Source organism: Petaurus breviceps, unplaced genomic scaffold (genome assembly GCF_028583685.1).
Source record: "Petaurus breviceps papuanus isolate PSGF00001 unplaced genomic scaffold, PetGlider_PUasm1.0 176, whole genome shotgun sequence".
In the NCBI taxonomy this organism is placed as follows: domain Eukaryota; kingdom Metazoa; phylum Chordata; class Mammalia; order Diprotodontia; family Petauridae; genus Petaurus; species Petaurus breviceps.
The window spans coordinates 18,107,636-18,133,721 of record NW_027185771.1 but is presented as its reverse complement, the minus strand read 5'-3'; the positions used below and the strand labels follow the sequence as shown (position 1 = coordinate 18,133,721).

The following is a 26,086-nucleotide window of genomic DNA, read 5'->3' as shown; positions in this document are numbered from 1 at the left end:
TATAATCCTCATTCTCCCATCTTTATCACATTAACTTGAAAAAATGTACACAGGAAAATTAAGTAAATGACGATTATCCAGGATTTAGCAGTAATGATTCAAAAATAGCTTTATACTTGTATTTAAAGAGTCCAAACTATTAAACTAATCACACTTTTAAAGGGCACTGATAATCACCACAAAGATGATATTACATTGCCTGTTTACCCCAAAAAAGAAAACTCTCACCAAAACTATTATAAGTGCAGCATTAGAGCAGTTTAATCCTCTCAACATTATCAGAAACAGCTGGAAATGAAGCTTTGTTTTTGTTCTTATGGAATACAGTTTCTCCTCAGTAGCAGAAACAGGACAGAGGATCACAGGGTGGAGAGCAAGAAGAGACCTTAGACATACAACCCAGTCTCCTCTCTTTGCAAACTGAGGTCCAGAGAAAGTAAGCAACTTGCTTGAGGTTACATGGGTAGTGAGCAGACTCTACCTGTCCTTTCCTTCCAAGGTGGTTTCAAAAATAACACCCCCCCCCATAGTCTCCCAATTTATAATTTGAAATCTTAACAATCAAGTGTAACAGTGCCATGAATTTCAAAATGTAGTAGGAAAACCATGCTCCCTGATCCTGTTAGAAAAATGCATCTCCAAAGTTTAAATGTTTAAAGTCCACTGAAATAGCTCTTTTTCCTCCAAAACTTTAGGAAAATAACTACCTCCTAATATATAAATATATAAAAATTAGCACACTTAATACTAAAGTCCTAAGAAGTCTATATAGTGGTTTGTAATTCTACTATTCTTATTTAGTCTTTCAAAGGTTAGGACTGACAACCAAAATGAGGGGAATTTTATGGAGAAAAAAAGTCTTCAATTTCTTCTTCAAAACTGCTTTATGTACCACAGACAATGAGAAGATAGAATATTCAAGTAAAGATGATATGACATTGTTCTTATGTTAAAACTGCATTAACAAGCTAATCACTAGAAAATATGTTTGAACCCATCAATATAAGCATTAAGAGCTCATGTGTGCCAAGCACTGTGCTAGACACTAAGAATGCTAAAACAAAAACGACAACTCCTGCCCTCAAAGAGATTACATGATACAGTAGTAGGCAGTATGTATATATATAATTACACAAAAAAGAAACAGAAGGTTATTTGTGGGAAGGAAGACACTAGCAGCTGGGGAGATCAGGAAAGGTTTCAGGTAGGAGGTAGTATTTTAACTGAACTTTGAAGAAAAATAAGGATATAGGGATTTTACAGAGTAAAATTCCAGGCATGAAAGGTGGTCTGAGCAGATAGAGAAAGGAGATGGTGTGCTGTGTGTAAGGCTTTTTTGGCTGGATGGAGAGTTTTTGAAGAGAGGTTAAAGGGTTAAAACTGAAAAGGCAGACTGAAGTCACATTGTGAAGGACTTTAAATATAAATACTAAATGAAGAGGCTTACATTTAAGTCTACAGGTATTAGAAAAATTAGTTTGTCAACTGTGTGAAGGCTGAATTGGAGAGAAGAGAGACTTTAAGCAAGGAGATGAGATTTCTGTTAAGGTATGTGGAGATTGGTCATCAAGGGGATTTCAGATGCAGGGGCTACATAGAAATCCACATTATATGTTACCTGACTTATTTATCAGGCCATCTGTATAGTACTTATTCCATAGTCTTCACATAGTAGCCATTATAATTTAATCCCATCCTTTTACATGGTCTTTTTTCACCTTCAGTACTCCCCTTTCCTTTGCAGAGTTGAAATGTAAGAGGGGATCACTAAAGATGGTGAAGTCCTCCAGATGCTCCTGCTTGTGGATAATATTGTGATAACTGCAACAATCCTAAATTACTACAGGGGCTCAGTGAGATTCAAAACCATTAAAAAGATAACAGCACAGCAAGCTATCCAGGTAACAATAAATTAATGAAAAATGCCTATTCCTCACAGCCCAACAAGCTGGACAGTCAGTCCACTGAGTTAGTCTATGAGTACATGTATCACTGACGGTACTAAAAACAGAGGAGCTGGACCCAAAATTGAACAGGAGGTTGGTAGGTTGGGTTTTATTTTGGAAATTTCAAGATGCTTTCAAAAATCACAAACTGCAACCTGACATAAAATTTCATTTTTAAAAACACTAACATTTTCCCTACAATGTAGTTACTTATCAAGGAACAACACAACATCCAAAAATAAAAAAATAAAAATTATGGATGACCCAAAGGGCAATGGAAAGACATGTAGTCTGTATAAGTAGGATGAAGACTAGTACCAAAATGTTATTAGCAAGGAAATATGTTGGTGGAAAAGAAAATGGTAGATGGGTCATTTAGAAGGAATAAAAGATAACAGATGAAACACTTGAATGTTGCAGTGATACCCATGAAATATTTTTTTAAAAAACAAACAAATCCAAAAAGTTATACCGAGTTGTATGGATTCACTAGGGGGAATTTATGGAAAGTCATGGACAAGAATCATAGTTTGAAAAGATCTGAAATCATGGACAGATTGAGATCTGCCTCAATGCAGGGAATATCCAAGAATACTATGAAGAAAATGTTCTTACTCTGAGGTCCTCAGATTGATTTAGGGGGTCTTAAATTTGGATGGGAAAAGAGTTACATCTTTATTTTCATTAACTTATAGCTGAAATTTAGCATTTCCTTCCATTATGAATTAAAAAAAAAAAACTATTCTGAGAAAAGTGCTATAGGCTCCTCCAGACTGCCAAAAGGAGCCCTAAAGAAAAGTTTAATAACTTCTCTAAAGGATCTAAAAATGATTCCTTGACAGAACAATGATCTTAATAAAGAGTTTCCAGAAACTGGAACATGGTAGGAAAATCACTAAGCTGGGATTCAGAAGTTTACAGTTCTAGTCCAGGCCTGTCATGAACAGGCCTGCTTTAATGACCTTGGCCAGGACTCTTCTCTTAGGCTGTGGAAACATTCCTGGGCCCAGAAGAGGAAGACCTGCTTTTGAACCCAGGCCTTGACACTTCCTTGATGTACTGACTGCAAACCACTTCACTTCTTCAGACTTCAGTTTCCTTCTCTGCAAAACCGTGATAGTAAAACTTGTACTCCCTATCTCCAGAGGCTGCTGTGAAGAAAACTCTTTATTAATTTTAAAACTATGTAATTATTCACTTCCCTGGGTCTTAGTTTCCCAATATATCTAAAAAAGAAGGCCTGGGACAAGATAACATGAAAGGTGCCTCCCAAGTTGTAACATTCTACAATTGTCAGGTCTCTAAACTGCAACTGCAGGCGGTTCCCCTCTCGTATTTTACCTTGTATATGTCCTTGGTTAAACCACCCACAGAGGGCTCTTATCTTTTGAAGAAGGGCTGGTCAGTCACACCATCACCTCACCTGAAATAATAAGAATAGCCATACAATAGCTAGCATTTATATGGTGCTTGATGGCTGACAAAGGCCTTTTATCTTATCTTTATTATATTATCTATATCTTTTATATTATCTCATTGGATAGCACCACCCTGGAGGCAGGTGCTAATATCATCTTCCCTATTTTATAAATGAGGACACTGAAGATGGGGCTCCATGGCTAGCATGTGCAGCTGAATTTGAAGCTGGGTCTTCCTCCCTCCAGCTCCACTGGCACTTACTTCAAGTCCTTCCAGGATCCCCGGTCTCATCTCCATCCCATCCTCCCTACGGCCCTTCAGGGACCCCGGCCACACGGACACTAGGGAGGCGGTGGCCAAAAGCGCTCCCCCTCCGACAGCAGGCTGCTGGGGGGCGGGCCCCTCCCGGCCGGGCCTGGCCGAGGCCGCCCTCCTCTCGTTCTGGGTGCCCGGCCCACGCCACGGTGCTCGGGTCATGGGGCAGCCAGGGTCATCCGAAGGGAGGAAGCCTGTCGCACAGGACGAGCTGGGCCTCCCATTCTTCCTCTTTATGAGGAAGAGCAGAGGGTAACTACCGGACCTGCCCCGTCCTACTGGGAGGTAGGGGAGGGAACTAGCATATATTAAGCACCTGCGGCATACCAGGCCCTAGGCAGCGTGCTTTACCTCATTCCATCCGGAGTTTCCTTTTAGCCAGACCCCCGTCCTGGATCTCGGTTTCCCTCTCAGTTCCAGGGACTCTCAGGCCCTGGGTGGGGGTGGGGAGGTCAGTTCCGCACGCACGGCCCTAGGCCTGGCCTCGAGCTCTCGGTGCTCCAACGGAGGAAAGGCCACGCGCGTACACACACACACACACACACACACACACACACACACACACACCCTCTCTCTCCCCGGGGGGCTGGGGGGACGGTACACTCCTCCGCCCCTCCCACAGGTCCTGGACCGACCCTCGGCCTCTGCCTCCTCTGGGGGAACTCTCAGTACCTCTATCGAGTCTAAGCCCACATTTCCCGCCGGAATGGAAAACGCAACTTCCGCCTGTAGGCGGGACTTCCGTTGCAGCCGCAACCCTCTGGCCACTTTCTTCACCTCCCTGCTTGCACCCCCTTCCACCTCCTGCTGTGTCTAGGGCCAAAGGAAGAACGCTGGGCTGCTAAACGCTTAGGGCAGGTCAGACCCGGTTAACGCTGAGCAGGGTCTTGGGCCAGTTCAGTTGGCTGTGTATTCAGCATGTCGGTGCCACAGCCCCCGCCTGCAAGATTACATCCTGCCACATAGGGGTCATTTCATTTCGGCCGTGACATCGTGTTACAGTTATGTTACACTGTGTTGTAAGATGTAACATAATACACCCTGTAATATGTAGGTTACAACCTGTATTCGAATAGGTACAAAACAAGGTAAACTGAGGAAAGAAAGAACACGACCCTCTGGGGGCGGGTTGCGGGGGGGGGGGGTGGGGCACTGAAGGAGGCAGCACCGGGGGTGAGCCTTGGAGGACAAAGGTTTCTGAGAGGTAGCAATGAGGAAATGTGTTAAGGGAATAAGGGACTGCTCCTGCAAATGCAAGGAGATGGTAAGACTAGCAGGCCAGTTTAGGTGGATAACGATGGACGAGGATGGAACAAAGCTGAAAGGAAGATGGAAGCCAGAGGGCCATCAACGCCTAGCTGAGGAGTCTCCACTGTGTCCTGGAGGGAATGGGGTGCTACGGAATGCCTTGGAACAGCCGAGGACCACGGGACTGGAAGGTCTCATTAAAAGCACGCTGTCCAACCCGTTCATTTTTCATATGAGGAAAGTGAGGGCTGGCAAGGGAGAGTGACCTGAACATAAGTACTAGGTAGATAAGACTCTTGTCAGATCCTCTGTTTAAATCCAGCGCTCTTCCCACAGCATGTCCCCTAACAGTCGGCATCCTCCAAAGCTCTCTGCTGGGACCTCTTCTTCTACTATGATTTCACTTGGGGAGCTCTTCAGCTCCCATGGTTTCAGTTATCTCTATACAGATGGCTATCAGATCTACTTGTCCATCCCTAATTTCTCTCCTAATCCTCAATCTCAAATCTCCGTTTAGGAGACATCTCACACTACGTGTCTGATTGATATCTTAAATTTATCATGTGTAAAACTGAACTCATTATCCCTCCCTCAAACCCTCCCCTCTTCCTAATGTCCTTATTAAGTATAAAGAGAACACCAAGACTTGAAACCTAGTATCATTGTCAGCTCCTCACTTTTATCCCCCCAAAATCTAATCAGAAATTTTTTCATATCTGTCTTTGAAATCTCTCTCCTGTAAGCCTCCTTCTCTATTCTGATATTGCCACATTCCTAGTTTAAATTCTCATCACCTCATAATTGTTGGCAGTGTCTCAAGTCTCTTTCCATTCCAATCCCTCCCCTACTTGTAGCTGTCAAATTGATCTTGCTAAAATGCAGATCTGATCATATCACAACCCCCATATTCAATAAACTCCAGTGACTTCTTTTACCTTCAAGATCACATATAAAATCCTGTTTGGCATTTATAGCCCTTCATAACCTGACCCCTTCTTACCTTTTCAACTTTTAAACCTACTTTACATAATGTTTGATCCAATGACACTGACCTCCTTGGTGTTCCTTAAATAGGATAACCCATCTCCCAACTCCAAGTATTATTTTTTCTTTTTTAGTTTACATCATTCATTTCCATAAGATTTTGAGTTACAAATTTTCTCCCCATTTTCCCCTACCCACCACGCCAAAACAGTGATCCCACTGAATATCCCCTCCCCCAATCTGCTCTCTCCCATATCTTCCCCCATCCCCCTCCAACTTTCCATCAGGGCATGGTGGATCTCTATGCCCCAGTGCTTGTATATCTTATTTCCCAGTTACATGTAAAATAATAATAATACTATTTTTTAAACATTTGATTTTAAAATTTTGAATTCCGTATTCTTTCCCTTCCTCCCTCGTCACCCACCCTTACTGGGAAGATAAGCAATTAAATAAAGGTTGTACATGTGTAGCTAAGCAAAACATTTCTATATTTATATATTGTGAAAGACTAACTATATTTTCCTCCTTCCTGTCCTGACCCCCACCTGTTCTGTTCTCTATTTTGATCCAGTCCCTTTTCAAAAGTGGGTGCTTCCAACTTCCCCCCCCCCCCCCAGCCTGCCCTCCCTTCCATCATCCCCCTCTCATCTCCTTCCCCCTACTCTCCTGTAGGATGAGATACCCTATTTAGTGTGTATGTCACTCCCTCCCTAAGCCAAATTCAATGAGAATAAGGTCGACTCATACCCTTTTGCCTTCCTGTTCTTCCCCTCCATTGTAACAATTTTCCCTTGCCTCTTCTATGTGAGATAATTTACCCCATTGTGTCTCTCACTATCTCCTCTCATTATATTCCTCTATCACCTCTTAATTTCACCTTTTAAGTATCATCTCTTCCTATTAAATTAGTCCTGTGCCCTCTTTCTATGTATACCTGTAAACATATATACACACACTCACATATGTATTCATATACCCATATACCTTCCTATATAGACATATATATGTATGTATACACACACTATATATATATGTATATATATATATAAATTTTTATTCCCTTCAACTATTCTCATACTGAGAAAAGTTTCATAAGTTACAATTATCATTTTTCCATGTAGGAATGGTAAATAGTTCAACTTTGATAAGTTACTTATGATTTCCCTGTATACCTTTTCATGCTTCTCTTGCTTCTTGTATCTGAATGTCAGATTTTCTATTCAACTCTGGTTTTTTCATCAAGAATGCTTGAAAGTCCTCTATTCCTTTGAATGACCATATTTTCCCCTGAAACATGATACTCAGTTTTGCTGGGTAGGTGATTCTTGGTTTTAATCCCAGCTCCTCTGACCTCCGGAATATCATATTCCAAGCCCTTTGATCCCTCAATGTAGAAGCTGTCAGATCCTGCATTATCCTGATAGTGTTTCCACAATATTCAAATTGTTTCTTCTTGGTTGCTTGTAATATTTTCTCCTTGATCTGGGAACTCTGGAACCTGGCTATAGTATTCCTAGGAGTTTTCTTTTTGGGATCTTTTTCAAGACGTGATCAGTGAATTCTTTCAACCTCTATTTTGCCCTCTGGTTCTAAAACATCAGGGCAATTTTACTTGAGAATTTCTTGAAGGATGATTTCTAGGTTCATTTTTTGATCATGGCTTTCAGGTAGTCCAATAACTTTTAAATTGTCTCTCCTGGATCTATTTTCCAGGTCAGTGGTTTTCCCAATGAGATATTTCACATTGCCTTCTATTTTTTCATTTGTTTGGATCTGTTTAATAGTATCTTGATTTCTCATAAAGTCACTAGCTTCCATTTGCTCCAATCTAATTCTGAAGGAATGATTCTCTTCAGTGAGCTTTTGAGATTCTTTTTTTCATCTGGCAAATTCGGCTTTTAAAGGCATTCTTCTCCTCATTGCCTTTTTGAGCCTCTTTTGCCATTTGAGTTAGTCTATTTTTTAAGGTGTTATTTTCTTCAGTCAGGTTGCTGACTTCCATTTCTTTCATAATTTTCTTGCATCATTCTCATGTCTATTCCCAATTTTCTTCCACTTCTCTTATTTGGTTTTCAAAATCCTTCTTAATCTCCTCTACAGGCTATAAGCAACTCATATTATTCTTGGCAGCTTTTCATGTAGGAGTTCTGACTTTGCTGTCCTTCCTCCTATTCCATGCTTTGATCCATTTTGTCCTCAGAATAGGAGTCTAATGTTGGATTACTCTGCTTGCTTTGCTTCCTTTGCTTGTTCATGTTGTCACTCAATTACTTGACTTTTGAACTTTTTGCCACAGTAGAATTCTGCTACCAGAGAGGGGAGCTTTGTCCCAAATTGCTGGGGTTTTCAAAGCTGCTGGAGCTCTTATTTGGCTGCCCTCTCTGAAGCCTCCACAGGCTCTGGCAAACTGGTCACACACCCCAGGACTTCCACCCAGGACAGGGATTCAGTTCCAAGCAAGTTAAAGCAGAAATGATTACCCCTCAGACTGGTCGCTTAGTCCCCGTTCCCCCTACAATCTGCAGGCCAGGAGCTCTGAAGCTGCCATGTGGTGGCAGCTGCATGGCCACAGTGCCTCAGCAGCTTCTCTCTCTGCATGGGTAAAGGCTGAACCACACTCCTGATCTCCCGGTTCCCAAAGTCCACACTGCACTGACCTCTCACTTTGTCCTTAGCATCTGTAGGTTGATAATTCTGGAAACCACCACAGCTGCTGGTGATCTGAAGTCCCTCTGCAGGTGGCTGGTTGTGGCCTCCCTGAGGCCTCATCTCCCAGAGTGCTGCACTGGCCCCTTCCTGCCAGCCTGCAGGGCTGTCTTCAGGGGGTTCTGTAGCTCCGAAGTTTGTTTAGAGTCATTTTTTGCATGAATTGGAGGAGGCAGAAGCAGGAGCTGCGCGGAAGTCCTGTTTCTACTCTGCCAACCCCAAGCATTTTCACTATTTCCCATGCCTGGGATGCTCTTCACACCTGTCTCCTAGTTCCCCAGTGTCCTTCAAGCCACAGCTAAAGTCTGCTTTTGCATGAAGCCTTTCTCAGTCTTCCTGAATCTTAGTTTCTTCTGCTAATTATTTCCTACTTATCCTATACATACCTTGTTTGTACATAATTATTTGCATGTTGTCTCCCCCCCCCCGCCTTAGACTGTAAGCTGCTTGAGAGCAGAGACTGTTTTTTGCCTTTCTTTGCTTGCACTTAGCACTTAGTGCCCAGCATAGAATAGGCACTTAAGAAATATTACTTGGTGCAGTGAATAGAGCGCTGGCCCTGGAGTCAGGACTTGAGTTCAAATCCGGCCTCAGACACTTGACATGCTTACTAACTGTGTGACCTTGGGCAAGTCACTTAACCCCAATTGCCCTGCTCTCCCCCCTCCAAAAAGCAAAAAAAAAAGAAATATTACTTGACTATCACAGTACAAATGTTTTAAGGACCTACTGTGCACACTATTCTCAGAAGTGCAAGAAAGCTATAAGGCTAACTTTAGTATAGCAGTGTTACAGGATTTTAGTCAACCACACTAACTTATAGGCTATATGGGGAATATACCACTCCAACCCACTCTCATTCCAAGTTGTAAGGTAATCCAAGAGTATGTTTGGATAGTATTAATTACTGAAAGTAAAACCTTTCTTATTAGCTCTGAATTCCCAAATCATTTTTATTATATATTACTTCTTTAACAAACTGGAAAATATTTTTTTCCTCTGTTTTCTCCCTGTATATCTCAAAACTCCTAACCACCTAGGTTTAAATAAAGTTAGCACTTATTTGTGCTTTAAGGTTTGCAAAAAATAATTTTTATTGATATCTTTGCTTTTTATGTTACTTACATTTTTTTAACATATCCTCACTTCCCAGAGAGATATTTCTTATATTTTTAAAATGAAAAAGAAAAGTCCACAAAATCAATGTATTAACAAACCTGATAGTATATGCAGTATTCCACCTCTATTGTCCCCTACCTCTGCAAAGAAGTAATAGAAGGTGTGTTTTCTCTTACCTCCTCTTAGGGGTTAAAGTTGACCATTATAATTTTGCAGCATTATTTTGATTATTGGTTTGTTGTTTTTCTATTTACGTTGTTGTATGCATGTTGCATATTTTTTCCTGGTTCTGCTTTCTTCACTTTGTATCATATAAATCTTTTCATTTTTCTCTGTATTCATCATGCTCTTCATTTCTTACAACACAGTAATATTCTATTACATTCATGTACCTTAACTTGTTTGGCCATTCTTCAGTTGATGAACATCCATTTTGTTTCCAGTTCTTTATAACTACAAAAAGTGCTGCTATAAATGTTTTTGTGTATATGGGATGTACATATCCTTGGAATATATGCCTAGTGGTGGAATCTCTGGATCAAAAGGTACAGAAATTTTACTCACTTTACTTGCATAATTCCAAATTATTTTCCATTATGGTTATAAAAATTCATAGCTCCAACAATTTATTAGTGTGCTTCTCTTTCCCTATTCCCCTCCAACACTGACAATCTCATCTTTTGTGATCTTTGACAATTTCCTGAGTGTGAGATAAAACAAAACTTCAGTGGCATCCTGTTGCCTCCAGGATTAAATATAAAATCTTGTTTGGTGCTCAAAGCCTTTGCCACCTGGTGAAATCCTTCACTAACCTGGTTCCTTCTTACCTTTCCAGTCCTTTTATTCTTTATTTCCCTCCATGCACTCTCCAATACACTTCCCATTTCTATGCCTTAGCAGTCACTGTTCCTCATGGCTAGAACACTCTCCTGTCTCCCCTCCCCTCCCCACCTGTTAAATAGTCCCTAATTTCCTTCAAAATTCAGCTCAAATACCATTTACAAAATAGAAGAGGCCCTCCCAGGTCTCTTACTCTCCCCCAAGTCCCTTTCCTCTGAGATTTCCTTCCATCTACTGTATATTATATGTCCCTAGGTATCAATGTGTTCTCCCCCATTAGAATGTGAACTCCTCTAAGGCAGGGACAGTGTTTTTGTCTTTGTATCTTGAGAGTTTAGCACAGGGTCTGGAACCACATAGTAAATGCTTAGTAAATTCTTATTATTATTAGCGATTTGGAAACATCCTTTCATTTCTTTGGAAATAATTTTCCTATTTTTAAAAAATGTTTGTTTATGTCCTTTGACTGCTTATATCTTGGGGAATGAATGGTCAAGCTGTTACTATTAATGGTCTCTTAAAAATGCAGATTCAATGGCCAGTCTCAAGATTTTAAATCCTCTTTAGAGAAAATGACGATGTTTTATAGTCTCTGAAGAAGTGACCTAGTGAAGTTGGTGTGACAGCAAGAAAGAATACTAGCTTGTGTCAGAAGACTTGGCTTCAAATCAATCAATCAATAAACATTTATTAAGTACCTATTAAGGGGCAGGCACTGTGCTAAGCTTTGGGGATACAAAAGGAGGCAAAAGACAGTGCCCCTGCCCTCAAGAATCTTACAGGCTGATGGGGAGAAACAAAATACAAACAAGTAAATACAAAACTGGCTACATACAGAATAGGAGATAGTTAATAGAAGGAAGGCACTGGAAATAAGTGGGGTTAAGGAATGCTTCTTGTAAAAGATGGAATTTTAGCTGGGACTTAAGGAGGCCAGGAAGGTCAGTAGTTTGTGCACAGGAAGCAGAGCATTCCTGCTATTGAGGACAGTCATTGAAAACACCCAGAGACTTTCAGAGTCAAAAGATCTAGTGTCTTACTTGTGAAACAGCCAGGAGGCCAGTGTCACTGGATCAGAGTTGGGGAGTAATGTGTAAAAAGACTAGAAAAATAGAAGGGGCTAGGTTATGAAGGACTTTGAATGCCAAATAGTATTTTGTATTTATATCTGGAATCTATAAAGACCTATTAGAGTTCATTGAATAGGAAAGGGTGACTTGACCAGACCTATGTTTTAGGAAAATCACTGTAGGGACTGAATGAAGGATGGATTGAAGAAAAGGCTCAAGGCAGGCAGACTTACCAGCAGGCTAATGCAATAATCCTAACTGTTACTACCTCTTAGAGCTTGGATATACTACAATCTCTCTGAGCCTGTTTTTTTCTCCTATAACTTGATGGGCTGGATTAAAATCTCTCTCATAGTCTTAGTTCTTTTAGCCCTAACTCCTATGAGAACAAGAAGTGGGGCCTGAAGATTTTATTCCAGTTTGACTTTATAATGTAGGGTCCATGAAGAAAAGGCATATAAGGAGGCTAGAAAGGCTGGTTCAAGAATGAAATGTTTAAGTTTTATTCATATAACTAAAAGACACTAAAAGATTTTGAGTAGAGTGACATGATATGAGAGACGCATTAGGAACATTGCATAAAGGATGGATTGGAGAGGGGAGGCACTGGAGGCAAGAACACAAGTTACAAAACTACTAAACAAGAGATGAAAGCTTGAACAAAGGTTACTGCAGTGGAATACATGGGAGACATGGTATCAGTAGGTCAACAAGATTTGATATGGGGTAGGTAATAGGGGGAAGAATCAAAGATGATTCTGTGCACTTGAATTTGGATGTTGGGGCAATGGTACTGTCCAAGAAATAGTGAAGTTAGAGGTAGTTCAGGTTTAATGAAAACAAATTCAGATTTGAACATTATGAAGTTTGAAGCGCTATAAGTCCATCAGTTGGAAATACACAACTGACCCTTTGAGGAAAGACTTAGCCTCCTAAAGAAAATAACCGGTCACGCATGGATTCACAAAGGGGAAGCATATAGGAGGAGGAAAGACCAGGCCACAACCTTGGTAGTCACCTCTTTAAAGGACTGGAGAATGAGAAGAAAACAAAAGGCAGAGCAGCAGTCAGAGAGTAGGAGGAAAACCATGAGAGTATTTTCATGGAAGTCAAGGGAGAAAAGAGTATGAAGAACAAGAGTAGATCACAGGATTAAATTCCACAGAGAGATCGGTGGGGATGTTTGAGCAGAGTGGTGTATTGAAGACTAAAGCCAGGTTAATAGGTGGTAAGCAAGTAGAAGCCTCAGGTATAGAAAATGGGTAAGATTCTATTTTGCCCAATTTTTAAATTTTGCCAGTAAAACTGACAATCTAAGTGAAATGGATGACTATAAAAACATAAAATGCCCAGATTAACAGAAGAAAAAAATAACCTTATTTTAGAAAAAATTGAATGAGCCATAAATGAGCTCCCTAGGAAAAAAATTCCCAAGACTAGATGGATTTAAAAAAATTTTTTTTTCAGTATTGACTCTTTATATGAAAATAAATTCCATAAAAATAGCAAAAAGGTACAAAAAAGGGGAGAAAAGGAAGAAAACAAGAAAGGAGGAATCTCTGGGGGGTGAATCAACTTCACTTGGAACTAAAGTGTGTTCCTGAGAAAGCTGGGGTTCTTAACCATTTTTATGTCAAACCTCTTTGGCAGTCTGGTGAATTTATGGCTCCTTTCTCAAAATGTTTGTTGACTACAATTCATCATGAAGGAAAATGCTAAATAGATGTGAGTGAAAATGAACTTCCTAGTCTAGCTTAGTCTTAGAGGGTATATAACATTTTGGTAGAAGGACATTCCACTGGGCATTTCAGAGACTAAATCCAGCGGGTGGGACAGCTCATTTTAGCACAGATGTCAACCCATCAACAACTATTTGTGACTACCCACTTTCCTGACATCCTTCCACCACCCTCCCCCACCTTACCAGGGACACATACCTAAATGAATACATTTTCCAAAATGACAGAAATACATATAATAATTTGAAGAAACCATCATGGCTCTAAGCAAGGCCTCTAGTCCAGAAAGGCAGTATGGTACAATGGAAGCATCACTTTGTTGTTCTGGATTTCAATCCTGTTTCTCACTGTGAGAAAGTAGGGGCCCACCTAGGGGGCCTTTGAGGTCCTTTCCCTCAGTTCTAAGTCTATGATTCCAATGCCTCTAATATTTTTATTCAGAACACTTTTTTTCAGATTTATTCAGATCACTTTTCTCTCTTTTAGAGGGACAGTAAAAGTGAGGGAAGGCAACTAGGTGGCTCAGTAGATATAAAATGGTGCCTGAAATCAGGAAGACCTGAGTTCAAATTGGCCTCAGTAGCTGTGTGAGCAAGTCACTTAACTTCTGTTTGCCTTAATCTACTGGAGAAGAAAACAGCAAACCACTGCCGTATCTTTGCCAACAAAACCCCATGGATAATACTGGAGTGCTATGCTCCCCTGGGTCATGGAGAGGTGGACTGAACAACAAAGTGAGGGATAATGGCCTAGTAGGGAAAGGCCCTACTCCCATTTATCTGTTTTAGCAAGGAACACCTTAGTATTGAGACTTATATTTTTAAGCTGGAAGAGGGGGGAGGGCTGAAGAATGGGAATCTCTAAAGGTAAGACTTTAGAGGAGAGGTTGCATATGGGAAATAAAAAACAGAGAGTCTCTGGGGTGGGGGTAGTTATGTTCAGTCGGAGTCAGGAACTTCACTTTTCACCATAAGTCTTTTGTCTTGACAAGGGGTAGAATCTCCTTTCTTGGACTTCAACTGGCTGCGGTGGGGACAGCTCCCCTCAGGTTCTTTCCCACTGTATCTTTTCAGTTCTAATGTTTCATTTATTTCCCGGAGCAGCTCATAGCGCTGGCGACCTCAGATCTGGAGGGTGAAATATTTTCCATCCATTAACTTCTTTTTAGCCTTGGGGGGTGCTCCCAGGAGTGGTGGGCAATGCATGCTTATTGCTCTAAGACTGTGGCTGTGGGTTGTGACCTCCCTTCTTGTGGAAATTTTCCTCCTCAGTTCGACGGTCTCTTCCAGGACAGGCACACACACGTATTTCAAAGCTGTGACACCCAAGGAGCTGACCGCTGGAGTCTTCCAGTTATGATGGTAAGGATTGGGCACCGGTTCATTCCCCCCCCACCCCCACATGAACTGTTGCACATATAATTGTAATGAATTGTAGTAAAATCACAGCCAACCTCCGGGGACTCATAAGGAATGGACACACTCTGTCGCATGGTGGTGGCACATTGAGGTATTCCACACTTAGGTTTCCTTCCACCTGAATCAGGTGCTGGGGAGGTGCCAGGGCATCTATGTGCTTGGTGCATCGTTCATGGTGGAGACAGTGCTTAACCACCTTGATCATGTGTTCTGACTTCTTATAAATAGCCATAGCTCGGACTCAGGCACCAGCAGGTGGTGGTGAGGTGACCCAGAGCTGGACAGGGCAGGTCTTGGCCAGCTGGCAAAACAGCTTGTTCAGCTCAGGGGAATATGTGCAAGTGACAGACTTGGCCGTTCCGGATTGTAGAAAACCAATCTGGAAGCCACACTCCCCAGGATAGTCCTTTCGGGATGGAACAGTATTTGATGTGAGCAGGTTAACTGGGGGTACAGGCACCTGAAATCCAGGGTTTTATTACTCAATTCCCGGCCAGCTCATATTGTCTGGTGAGGCAAACTGTATATCATCTATGTTCGATAAATCATCTGGCAAACTGTTCCACTGTAAATTCCATAAGTCTGAGAAGGTTTCCTGGCTCAGTGGGGGCTCCAGATCGGACAATGATTCCTCCATGGTAGGCCTCAGGAAAGCAGTTTTGTGACTGGCAGGTGGTGAGGGAAGGGACAGGGGGTCTGCTCTCTTGACCACAGCTCCCAACTTTGAGTGGTATAAACTTACCGCCAGCCCCAACTAGATGGATTTATAAGCAAATTCTACCAAACATTTAAATAACAATTCCCAAACTATACAAACTATTTGAAAACATAGGCAAAGAAGGAGTCCTGCCAGATTCCTTCTATGTCACAAATATGGCTAAACCAGGGAGAGCAAAAACAGAGAAAGAAAACTATAAACTAATTTCTCTAATGAATATCGATGCAAAAAAATTTAATGCTAGCCAGAAGATTACAGCAATATATCATGAAGATCATATAACCAGGTGGGATTTATACTAGGAATGTAGAGCTAGTATAATGTTAGAAAAACTGTAAAAAGAGTTATAAACATAACTGACCATATCAATAAGAAAAGCAAAAATTATTATCTCAAAAGATGCAGAAAAAGCTTTTGACAAAAACAATGCTTATTCCTATTTAAAAACATTAGAAAAACTGAAGGAATAAAAATAGGCAACAAGGAAACAAAACTATCACTTTTTGCAGATACTATGATGACTTACAGAACCCAAGAGAATCAACTAAAAAACTAGCTGAAACAACTTCAGCAGGATATAAAATAAAGCCACATAAATCATCAGCATTTCTGTATGTTACCAATAAAAACCCGCAGGAAGATAGAGATTCCATTTAAAATAATTGCAGACAGTCTAAAATACTTGGAAGTCTACCTGTCAAGACACAGAGAGGAACTATGTGAACAAAATTACAAAATATTTTTCACAAAAATAAAGACAGATCTAAATAAATAGGAGAAATAGTAATTGCTCATGGGTAGGCCAAGCCAATATAATAATAATATTACCTAAATTTATTTATCCTATGCCATATCAAACTACCAGATAATTGTATTATACATCTAGAAACAATAATAAAATTCACCTGGAGGAACAAAAGGTCAAGAATATCAAGGAAATCAATGAAAAAAAAAGTGCAGGAATGCAGCCAAGCAGTACCAGATCTCAAACTGTACTGCAAAGTGGTAAATACCAGAATAGTCTGACAATGGATAAGAAATAGAGTGGTGGATCAATGGAATAGATTAGGTACACAGTAGTAAATGACCATAGTAACCCAAAGTTTCAAGTTACTGGGGAAAGAACTCACTATTTAACAAACACTGCTGAGAAAATTGGAAAATGGTCTAGAAGAAACTAAGCATAGACAAACCAGCCTCTCACATTATATGCCAACATAAGGTCAAAATGAGTATATGATTTACACATAAAGGGTAATATCATAAGAAAATTAGGAGAACATGGGGAAAAAAATTACCTGTCAACTCTATGGATAAGAGTACATGATCAAACAAGAGATAGCGAGGATCATGAGAAGTAAAATGGACAATTCTGATTACATTAAAAAGTTTTTGCACACATACAAAAAACAGGAAAGCAGAAAACTGGGAGGGAGAGGAAGTTATAGTAAGTTTCTCTGATGGCCTCATCTTTCAAATATATAAGAAACTGAGCCAAATTTTTATATATATAAGATATACATATATATGTATACACACATATGCATATATGTGTAAAAGCGCATTCCTCAATTGACAAATGGTCAAAGGATGTGAACAGGAAGTTTTCAAAAGAAATTAAAGCAATGAATGAAATGAAAAAAAATGCTCCAAATCACAAATATTTAGAGAAATGCAAATTAAAACAACTCTGAGGTACTACCTCATACTCATCACTCTAACTAACATGACAGAAAAAGAAAATGACAAATGCTGGAGGATGCAAGAAAATCGGAACACTAATGCACTGTTGATGGAATTGTGAATTGGTGCAACCATTATAGAGAACAGTTTGGAACTATACCCAAAGGTCTATAAAACTGTGCATACCCTTTGGCCCAGCAATACCACTGCTAGGTCTATATCCCAAAGAGATGAAATAAAAAGGAAAAGGACCCACATGTACAAAAATGTTTATAGTAGCTCTTTTTGTGTCGGCAAAGAATTGGAAACTGAGGGGATACCCATCATTTGGGGAATGGCTGAACAAGTTGTAGTATGTGACTGTGATTGATGGAATACAATTTGCTATAAAATGACAGGTAGGATGGTTTCAGAAAAACCTGGGAAAACTTATGTGAACTGATACAGAGAAGTGAACAAAACCAGGAGAACACTATACATAGTAATGGCAATACTGTAACGATAATCATGTGTGAAAGAATTAGCTGCTCTGACCCAAGACAATTCCAAAGGACAAATGATGGAAAAGGCTAGCCACCTCCAATGAGAGAACTAATGAACTCAGTACAGATTAAAGCATTTTTTTTCACTTTATTTTTCTTGCTTTTTTCCCTCTATAACCTGACTAATGTAGAAATGTTTTCATTACTTCATATGCATAATGGGTACCATGCTTCATGTCTTCTCAGTGAATGGAAGAGGGAATAGAGGAAGATAGAGAATTTGAACTGAAAATAAAAATTTTAACTAAAAAAGAGAAAATAGGTGAGACTGAAGATACATGAGAAAGGGAGATGTTTGATGAAGCAAGGATCAAAGAAAAGGGGAGAGCCTGAGATCAAGGATACATCATGTGGATAGTTTTAGTGTCCTCAAAATGAGGAAGTTGGACTGAACCTCTAAGATTCTTTCAAGCTTTAATATTCTATGAATTATTTTAATCTATTTTTACTTTATAAAAAGAGATTATGGTTAAGAACTTACAAATACTAGACTGTACTTATAAATATTAATATGATAGTAAGTATAAATATGAACAAATTCAGCATAGGTATTCTGTTAAAAAAAATTGTGGCTACACTACCCAGCAAAACTGAGTATCATGTTTCAGGGGAAAATATGGTCATTCAGTGGAATAGAGGACTTTCAAGCATTCTTGCTGAAAAAACCAGAGTTGAATAGAAAATTTGACATTCAGATACAAGAAGCAAGAGGAGCATGAGAAGGCAAACAGGGAAAAGAAATCATAAGGAACTTATCAAAGTTGAACTATTAACATTCCTACATGGAAAAACAATAATTGTAATTTATGAAACTTTTCTCAGTAGTTGAAGGGATTAGAAATATATATATATATATATATATGTATGTCTATATAAGAGGGTATGTGGGCATATGAATACATATGTGAATGTGTGTATATACATTTACAGGTATACATAGATAGAGGGCACAGGACCAATTTAACAGGAAGGGATGATACTTAAAAGGTGAAATTAAGAGGTGAGAGGAATATAATGAGACGAGATGGGGAGAGACAGATTGGGGCAAACTATCTCATACAGAAGAGGCAAGGGAAAATGGTTACAATGGAGGGGAAGAATAGGAAGGCAAAAGGGAATGGGTCAACCTTATTCCCATTGAATCTGGCTTGAGGAGGGAGTGAAATACACACTAAATAGGGGATCTCACCCTCCAGGAGAATAGGGGGGGAAGGGGATGAGAGGGGGGATGATGGAAGGGAGGGCAGGCTGGGGGGGAGGGAAGTTGGAAGCACCCACTTTTGAAAAGGGACAGGATCAAAGTAGAGAATAGAACAAGTGGGTGGTGGGATAGGAGGGAGGGAAATATAGTCAGTCTTTTACAATATATCTACTATGTTATTGTTTTGCATTAGCCGCACATGTACAACCTATACTGAACTGCTTGTCTTCCCGGTGGTGGTGGGTGGCAGGGGGGAAAGGGAATGAATCTGGAATTGATTCAAGTATATATGTGTGTGTGTGTGTGTGTGTGTGTGTGTATGTATGTATACATATATATATACTATTATTTATACCATCTTACATGTAATTAAGAAATAAGATATACAGGCACTGAGGCATAGAGATCCACTGGAAAAGTTGAAACGGGTATGGGAGAAAATATGGGAGAGAGCAGATTGGAGGTGGGGATATCCTGTGGGACTGCTGTTTGGTGGGGATGGGTGGGGGAAAAACAGGGAGAAAATTTGTAACTCAAAATCTGGTGGAAACGAATGATGTAAATCAGAAGTTAATAAAGCATTAAAAAAAAATTGTGGCTATAGTATGATCCCCCTGCAAAATAATCAAGAATGACACAATTAAAAAAAAAACATTTTTAATGTTTATTAAGGAAAGAATTTAGCAGCCCTGTATTAGAAGAATTATACAGAACTTAGCACAACCTGAAGACAATTACAGTTTTAAGCATAAGCATGCTATTAACATACTGTAATTTTTTCTACAGCTGGAAAGTTGCTGAGGTTTGTGACATGCCACTGTAAATATAGGTATTATTAAAAATTACAAACTGTTTGGTAATTATTTTGATAACCTCCTGAGCAGCAGCTCCTGTAAAAGAAAAATTAGAAAAGCAAAATGTTTAAATAGTTCACAATAGTTGTATAAAATTTAAATTAAGTACTCCATCATATTAATATTTAAAACTGAGTACCCATAAGTAATCCCAAGATGCCAGGTTTTTTTATATCTTCACACAAAAGAGAACAGTTCTTTATAAGCTCTTTATAAATATATCATGTTTTAAAAACAATGAGTTAAAAAACATATTTCTAGGGGCAGCTTGGTGGCGCAGTAAGTAAGAGCACTGGCCCTGGAGTTGGGAGGACCCGGGATTGGTTCCGGCCTCAGATATTGAACACCGATACACAAAAAACTGGCTGTGTAACCTTGAGCAAGTTACTTAACCCCAATTGCTTTAAAGAAAAAAAAAATATATATATATATATATATATTTCTAAATATTATCAATAGAGAGACAGCATGACATGATGCAGGTCTGCACAACCTGTGGCCTTCTAGCCACTTATGGCCTGTGAGCACGCCAAAGGATTTCTGGCAGTCCATGAGAAATGAAGAGGATGTTTTCCTCTACATTATTCTTGGGCCACCCAAAATCCTTTGGTGAGCCACAGGTTGTGTAGGGCTAGTATAATGAATAGACAGTCAGCCTGAGTAAGGAAGATCTAGATTCAAGTCCCATTTCTGACATATCTCTGTGATCCTAAACAAGTCACTTAACCTCTAAGTACCCCACATATTAAATAAGAGTGAGTTTATGTGTATGTGCATACATCAATGTGTACTGTGTACATAAGCAAATACACAAGTGTATATACCGTGTTTCCCCGATAATAAGACACTGTCTTATTAATTTTTTGGACAGAAAAACACCAGAGGGCTTATTTTCAGGGGAGGGCTTATTTTAATGAACATTGACAGCAATTTTAATAAACAGGTAAATGTGAACAAAAAAATATAACTTTATTCAATAATGAATTCAATAAAGAACAGGATGACGCGCTCACTGCTGCAGCTCTGATTGGATGCTGCTCGGAGCGTGGCGTGCGTTTCAGCGGGGGTGGGGAGTGGGGGACGGTGCATACAGAGGGTACCGTAATGTAGCATGTAGCGCAGGGGATCACCTTCACTACAGTAGCAATCTCGATAGGGCTTATTTTCAGGGGAGGGCTTATTTTAGAGGAATCTCACACAGTAAGGGGAGGGCTTATTTTCAGGATAGGTCTTATTATCGGGGAAACACGGTACGTGTGTATATAAACACACACTGAATATGTGTATGTGTATATATATATATGTACTCTGTGTGTGTGTGTGTGTGTGTGTACACACACACACTGACATCAACACAGTTGTTGATTAACATTGATAAAGGCTGGGGCGGCCAGGTAGCACAGCAAGTAAGAGCACCGGCTCCAGTGTTGAGAACACCTGGAGATCGAATCCCGGGCTCAGACACTTAGCACCCACCCAGAAACACCTGGCCGTGTAACCTTAAGCAAGTTACTTAACCCCAATTGCTTAGGGGCGGCCAGGTGGCTCAGCAAGTAAGAGCATCGGCTCCAGTGTCGGGATGACCTGGATCAAATCGGGGCTCAGATACTCAGCACCACACCCAGAAATAATAACTGGCCGTGTAACCTTGAGCAAGTTACTTAACCCCAATTGCTTTAAAAAAAAACAAAACCATTGATAAAGGCTGCCTCCTCACTGGGAGTTCCCTGTACCAATAAATGACCATTATGTGTGGGGCTGGGGGTGTGTGGGGAGGGAAGCATGGGACTTTTTTCTCTAAATACTACATATTTCTAATCAGGAAGACAGAGAAATTAAACAGAGGCTGCTGCTTTTTTTTCCTACCTGAAATACTGCAAGCCTATTTCAACTGCTTATTAAAATGCAACTCCCCAAAAGCTCCATTCTACCTCACTAAGTACTCTGAACAAACTTACCCTTCAGGGATACCTGACACGATTATGTAGGATGAAAGTGGGGACACAAGCAAGTCACATTTAAGTTTCCCCTTCATTTCAGATGCTAAGAAGGCATCTGACTAGTGTCAACTAGGGTGCTTTATGAACTGGTTTTCCTCAGCTGACAGCCAGCTCTGCCAAATAATCAGTTATTATTTGTGGCTATTTTTTTTTCAGTCATGTGCAACACTTCATGTCCCCTTTTTGGTGTTTTCTTGGCAAAGTTAACTGAAGTGGTTTGCCATTTCCTTCTTCAGTTCATTTTATAGATGAGGAAACTGAGGCAAATGGGCCTAACTGGCCCAAAATTACAGAGCTAGTAAAGTGTCTGAGGCCAGATTTGAAGTCACAAAGAAATCTTCCCTGACTCTAAGCCTGAAGGTCTTCCCAGTGCACCACCTAGCTGCCCAATTTGTGGCTACTGAATAACACCAAAATTCTGGTATAACACAATGACCTTCCTAACTCTATTTCCCAAAGGGCTTAGTCTTAATAAGCTGACCTAACCAGAAAAAGAAGAGGGTTTGTAAAACTCAAGGAGACTTTTTAAAAAAACCAAATTAACAAGATGTTTTGGGGTTATGATGCTAGAGTGTCAGGTTTTTTTAATATGTAAAAAGAAGGCAATTTTTCTGTTATGCAAGAATAACAATTTCCTGGTTTAAATTCATGGCTTTAAAAAACTAAAAATTCTCATGCCAATTAAAAGGCTTTGAAACTACACTTGGAAGACTAGTAATGAAGTTTACCTTAAAAATTACTAGATACCTTGCATATTTAATTTCTATTTCTTCAGATCCTCTCCTTCACTGAATTAAAAATAATGAATTTGGTTTCCATTTTTGTCTGAGAAAAATATATTCAAAATCTGGCGGGATATGGTACAATTTTTTACTTAGGAAATAATCCTTTTAAAAGGAATCTTTTTTTTTTTGGAGGGGGAAGGTAAGGCAGTTGGTGTTAAGTGACTTGCCCAAGGTCACACAGCTTATATGTGTGTCAAATGTCTGAGGCCACATTTGAACTCAGGTCCTCCTGACTCCAGGGTTGGTGCTCTATTCACTGTACCACCTAGCTGCCCCTGAAAGGAATCTTTTTTAAAGTAATTAATAAATTACATTGATTATAAACATGAATAATCTCAAAGAAAAAAATAAGTCTTTGGTGTTTTTGGATTCTATATACACAAGATATGTGTTCTTTTCATCAAACTTTAATGATGACTATTAAAATTAAGAGAAAATAGTATAAGTTTCAGCTATCACATCATTTAACTAGTAAATACTTGAAAGATGTATGATTTCATCCATATGGGTATTCCCTGATCATAATGCATAATGTAGCTCTAAGTTGTTGGAGGACAATTTAGCAGATGATACTTGAGAGCTGCTCTGGTGGAAAAATCCATCAGCCTGCTGCTGATCTGGTGATGAGCCCCTCCCCAACGAAGTGGAATGGTCTCTCATTAGGCCTGTCCTTGAAGCCTTTCTTTCCAGTTTGCCAAGGCCTGCCAGAGACTATATCCCACTGGCCAAATCTTTAGGAACCCAGTGTCATCCCTACACCATGAGAAGCTACTGGAAGAAGATTTTAGCAGAGGATATTTATCCACTAGAAATTTAACATCTGAAGAATTTATTCTATTGCAGCTTACATGGCAGAGGGTTTTTAAAAAGTAAGTACTTTTTAGAAAGCAGGTAAATAGAACTATAACAAAAGGAGAGCCTTTCTATTAAGCTCACCTCCCAAGAATGCTGCAATCGTGTGGGGCTCAGCAGCTCCGTACCGACAGCTACATAAGCACCAAGAAAAACAAGTTAGTTTTAGGCCATTAAAATAATTCATTATTGTTATTATTACTACTACTAAAAATATAAATTACTTACAATTCATGGACATAATCATCTTTTACCATTACAGATAAACCATATTCCTGAAGGAAGCTGGTCAGGCAAGACTTCAATTTCCCTATATCATCTTCAACTTGATAGTTATAAACTCCTAATAAAATAAACATAAATTATTTTCCATTTAAGACAAATTGCTTCAACAATTAATGGCTAGCTTATATTTACTCCTTAGTTTTTCATAATCTTCATGCATTTTTACATTCTATATAAGCTCAGAAAGGGATTGGACAGGCTTGGAGACAACCTCTGATTGCAATGACACAGGAAACACCAGGTGAGGAAACCATCCCTGCTTTATATTGATGCAGACTGGCATCTACTCTACAATTTACAGTTTTAGATAGTGGCTTGGAGAGCTAAGGAGTTAAATGACCTGGCCAGGGTCCCAGCCAGAATGTGCGGAGAGACAGCATTTAAACCCAGGGCTTCCTGTTTCTGAGACTACTCATACCACAATACCTGTCCTGTTCAGGACATAAGCATTGTTATACTGCTCAGTATGCAAATACTCATTCCTGCTCTTATTGAAGTAATATATTAGGACTTATCTAGTCAAAGGAAAAAGGGCAACCATAACATAAATGAATTTTTGAAAAAATCCTAATCTAAATCTTCTTTCATTTCTTAAAGCTATTTCTTAATGCTAACTACAGTCTATTTGTATAAATAGCTTTTTTCCATTTACTGGACTGTAAACTTTCAAATATGATAGCTGATATAAGTATAATAATGGACCTTTTTGTTAGGCTTGCTAATTAAAATAGCAAGTCCCACAGGAATAGGCAGTTTAGGGCAGGATTTATACTACACCCTATGCTGCACAACAGTGAATATAAATGATATTACTAATTTTGTTGATAATAATCTCTTTAATAAAATACAAGACCTTAAGATTCACAAATATTCTCTGGTTTCCATATACTGATATAAGAGTATAACAAACCTTGCATTCAGTCTGCAAAAAATGGAAAAGCTGTTCACATACTTCATATAACTATTTACCCAGCATTTGTCAGACCAAGAATTAAATTCTTTTCCTTCAAAGAACAAATAGTTACTGGGCATCTAGTATGTGGAAGGCACTGTACTAGATGTTGTGAGGGAGACAAAGGTAAGTAAGGCATGTTCTAAACTCTAAGAAAGTTTACAATCTAGTAAATGGAGAAAACCCATTTATACAAATAGACTGTAATTTACAAGGCTGAGTGAAAGCTCTGCCTCTTCCTGCCTGTGTGAGCACAAACAAGTGACTTTCTGAGCTTAGGCTTCCTACTAGCAAAATGGAGATAATACCACCTACATTACCTTAAACCTCACAAGACTTGTGAGGATCAAGTACAAACAGGGGAAGTACTTTGTAAATGTAAAGCACTACCTTATCAATGACAGCTATAATTACTATTATAGGGGAGCTATAACTACTATGAGAAATCCAAGAAAGAAAGAAAGAAAATAATTTGGGGGGGATGGAAATCAGGGAAGGCTACGAGGAGGGAGCATTTGCATTTAAACTTGTCCTTACTTGGGCAAGTCACTTAACCCCAACTACCCTGCCGTCCCCTCTCAAAAAACAAACAAACAAACAGCTGATCCTTACCAATCAATCGGTTTTGCAAACATCTGCATTAAAATTTTCTTTAAAAATTTAAAGGCAGTTCCTCAATATTGTTTACTGAATTTTTATTATAACATTATATTTATTATATTACTAGATTAATATCCAGAAGGGCTAGAAAATGGCAAAATGTTCTTAATCTAATCTATTCCCCCTAAAAAATATAAGCACATCTAATAGCAAACTCTCTGAAAATACTTCCTGAACGTTAATTCACAAATCTGAACTTTTACTGATATCTGCTCTGCTAATGAAATGGTTACCTGGATATCTTCCATATTGTTTCTGGAATCTATCAACAGCTCGAAGCATTAAGTACAATACTATTTCACTATCAGGATTATCCATGCTGGAAGCTGGAAATGGCAAAGGAAAAAAAATCTTATTTGGACATAGCACACAATAAGAAACACTGAAGAAAAAAATGTAATGGACACAGAATGTTTTCATGCATAACCAGTTTCAGTATGGAAGATAATTTCACTACTTAAATATTACATATTACTAAATAGTAGAATTAGAGGAAGTATAGGAGGGAACATTCAAATTTCCATGATTACACACTAAGTCCATTTTCAGCTGAAAAAGTTGAGGCCCAGAGAGGTGGAGTGATCTGCCCAGAGTCAGAAAAGCAGCAGAGATAGGACGTGAGCCCAGGCCTTCTAGCCAGAGCCAACATTCTTTCCACTGTAACCCACTGCTGAGGCCTAGAGAGATTCAGTGACTTGCCTAAGGCCACAGTGTAAATAGAAAAATTATTACTAGTGAAATGGTTAT

General features: G+C 39.4%; 1 protein-coding gene and 1 pseudogene across 2 annotated transcripts in view; both read right to left on the bottom strand.

Annotated features, from left to right (window-relative positions):
- Positions 1-13,931: 13,931 nt before the first annotated feature.
- Positions 13,932-15,983, bottom strand: LOC138159458 (cellular tumor antigen p53-like; annotated as a pseudogene).
- Positions 15,984-19,591: 3,608 nt separating this feature from the next.
- NAE1 (NEDD8 activating enzyme E1 subunit 1) overlaps positions 19,592-26,086 on the bottom strand; it is a 51,527-nt gene continuing 45,032 nt past the window's right edge. For both annotated transcript variants that reach the window (XM_069085823.1, XM_069085824.1), the window contains 4 exons: positions 25,573-25,665; positions 23,671-23,785; positions 23,527-23,576; positions 19,592-19,841 (listed from right to left, as the gene is read on the bottom strand). In XM_069085823.1, the coding sequence (XP_068941924.1) occupies positions 19,732-19,841; positions 23,527-23,576; positions 23,671-23,785; positions 25,573-25,665 (368 nt within the window). In that variant the 3' untranslated portion in view covers positions 19,592-19,731. The remainder of the gene's footprint in view (positions 19,842-23,526; positions 23,577-23,670; positions 23,786-25,572; positions 25,666-26,086) is intronic.